This window comes from Trypanosoma grayi (genome assembly GCF_000691245.1).
Source record: "Trypanosoma grayi strain ANR4 Tgr_500_V1, whole genome shotgun sequence".
Lineage (NCBI taxonomy): Eukaryota > Euglenozoa > Kinetoplastea > Trypanosomatida > Trypanosomatidae > Trypanosoma > Trypanosoma grayi.
Genome location: NW_008826119.1, coordinates 1 through 1,607, shown reverse-complemented (window position 1 = coordinate 1,607; position 1,607 = coordinate 1). Strand labels below are relative to the sequence as shown.

The 1,607-nt window shown below is 50.5% G+C and overlaps 1 protein-coding gene across 1 annotated transcript; it reads right to left on the bottom strand.

The window, feature by feature from the left end:
• Window positions 1–476: 476 nt before the first annotated feature.
• DQ04_05001000 (hypothetical protein) lies at window positions 477–1,190 on the bottom strand (the record flags this gene model as incomplete). The annotated part of the gene is made up of 1 exon (XM_009313914.1): window positions 477–1,190. The coding sequence occupies one exon, from the start codon at window positions 1,188–1,190 to the stop codon at window positions 477–479; it is 714 nt and encodes a 237-aa protein (XP_009312189.1).
• Between the last annotated feature and the right edge of the window lie 417 nt (window positions 1,191–1,607).

Below are 1,607 nucleotides of genomic sequence, written 5' to 3'. Positions count from 1 at the left end.
GGGGGGGGGGGACTGAAGTTAATGTCAGTGCCCTGCTGCACTTGTGTGGAACAGTTGATGGAAGCCCTTTCTCCCTCTTTTTGTTGCTCAGAGTATGCTTGTATTGTCGGTGTATCCTTCACCTACCACGTGCAGATTGGCCCAAAAAGAGAAAAAAAAAGGACCCAGAAGGACATGCAACACAGCACACAACACAGAGGAGTATCATTTATCGTCAGTGTGCGCACGAACGAAGGGACAACAACACCAAAACGCTAGGCATGCCTTGTGTTCGTCAAAGACGCAGCAAGCATCAGCAAAAAAAAAAAGAGAAACGAAAAAAAAANCAAAACGCTAGGCATGCCTTGTGTTCGTCAAAGACGCAGCAAGCATCAGCAAAAAAAAAAAGAGAAACGAAAAAAAAAAATCACCTGAGGCTTCTCATATCGTCGTTTATTTTCGTTGCGGTGCCCATGGCTCTGGCATTGGCCGGGTAGCTAATCCTGGTGCAAGTGCGGTACAACGATGCCATCTTCAACCAACTCCGCCTCCAGCTTCTCCACCGAGTATGTTGGTGACAAGCTCAACAGGAAAGAGGTTATGCAACGTGTTACTATATACACTGCCTTTCGAACGGGGGAGACGCGGTGATGGTGGTGGTGGTGATGGGGCACCGCTGCATTGTGGACCACCGCTGGTGCGGGTGCAGCGCCGTGCGGGCCGTCCATCTCCTCACGCTCAACACGAATCGAAGTCAGAACAAACTTAATTCCGAGCAATACAACATAGATACCAAGTATCATTGCAACATTGTATGGCGTCACCGATCTGTAAACAAGAAAGGTTGCCAGAAGCAGCCGCCCAAACACTCGCAGAGATTCAATCAACATGTCACGGTTCGGATGAAAGCGTCTCAAAAAGTCCACTAGTGCTGGCAGTGGGGGTATAAGTTGTCGCACTTGCCGTTGTTGCTGTGGTTCTTGCAGTTGTGGTTGCCCCCGTGGGGACGGTCGTTCGCGGGTGAACGGGGCTCCGGTGGGTGGCATCGATGGGGAACTCCGATCGTTTTGGCCGCCCTCTCGCAGCTCTTGGCACCAAACGCCCCGTTCTAACAGGTAGCGAAGCCTGTACTCCTCCCACGTCATGGGGCGATGCCCCTCAAGCGCTTCGTCACCATCGTCTTGCTGCATTGAATCGGGCTCGCTTCGCATGTGGCGTGGACTACCCCTCCACCTATTATTAACGCTTGCTGTGCGCACACTACCAGTCCACTCTGCCCTTCCGGCCGCTTTGCATTCTGGAATGCACGTGCACGAAACAAATAAAAAAAAAGGGAACGGGGAACACACACAAAAAAAAAACACAAAGCATATTAAAAAAAGACATGATACTCATACAATAAGGAGCCCCTTTTCCTGCTCCGCAGTTGCTGCAGACAACGAGACGAATACAATCTTTTTTTTTTGTTTACAAATAAATAAATCAAAATGAATCGAGTGCGTTTGAGTACACCGCCCTTCCAAGCCGTCTTGGACTACGCGTAGCCGAACTTCTTCAACACCTCCACGTTCTTCTTGGGCATCTTCGCCAGAGCCGCCTTGCGTGCAGACTTCCAGGCGGAGCGCACC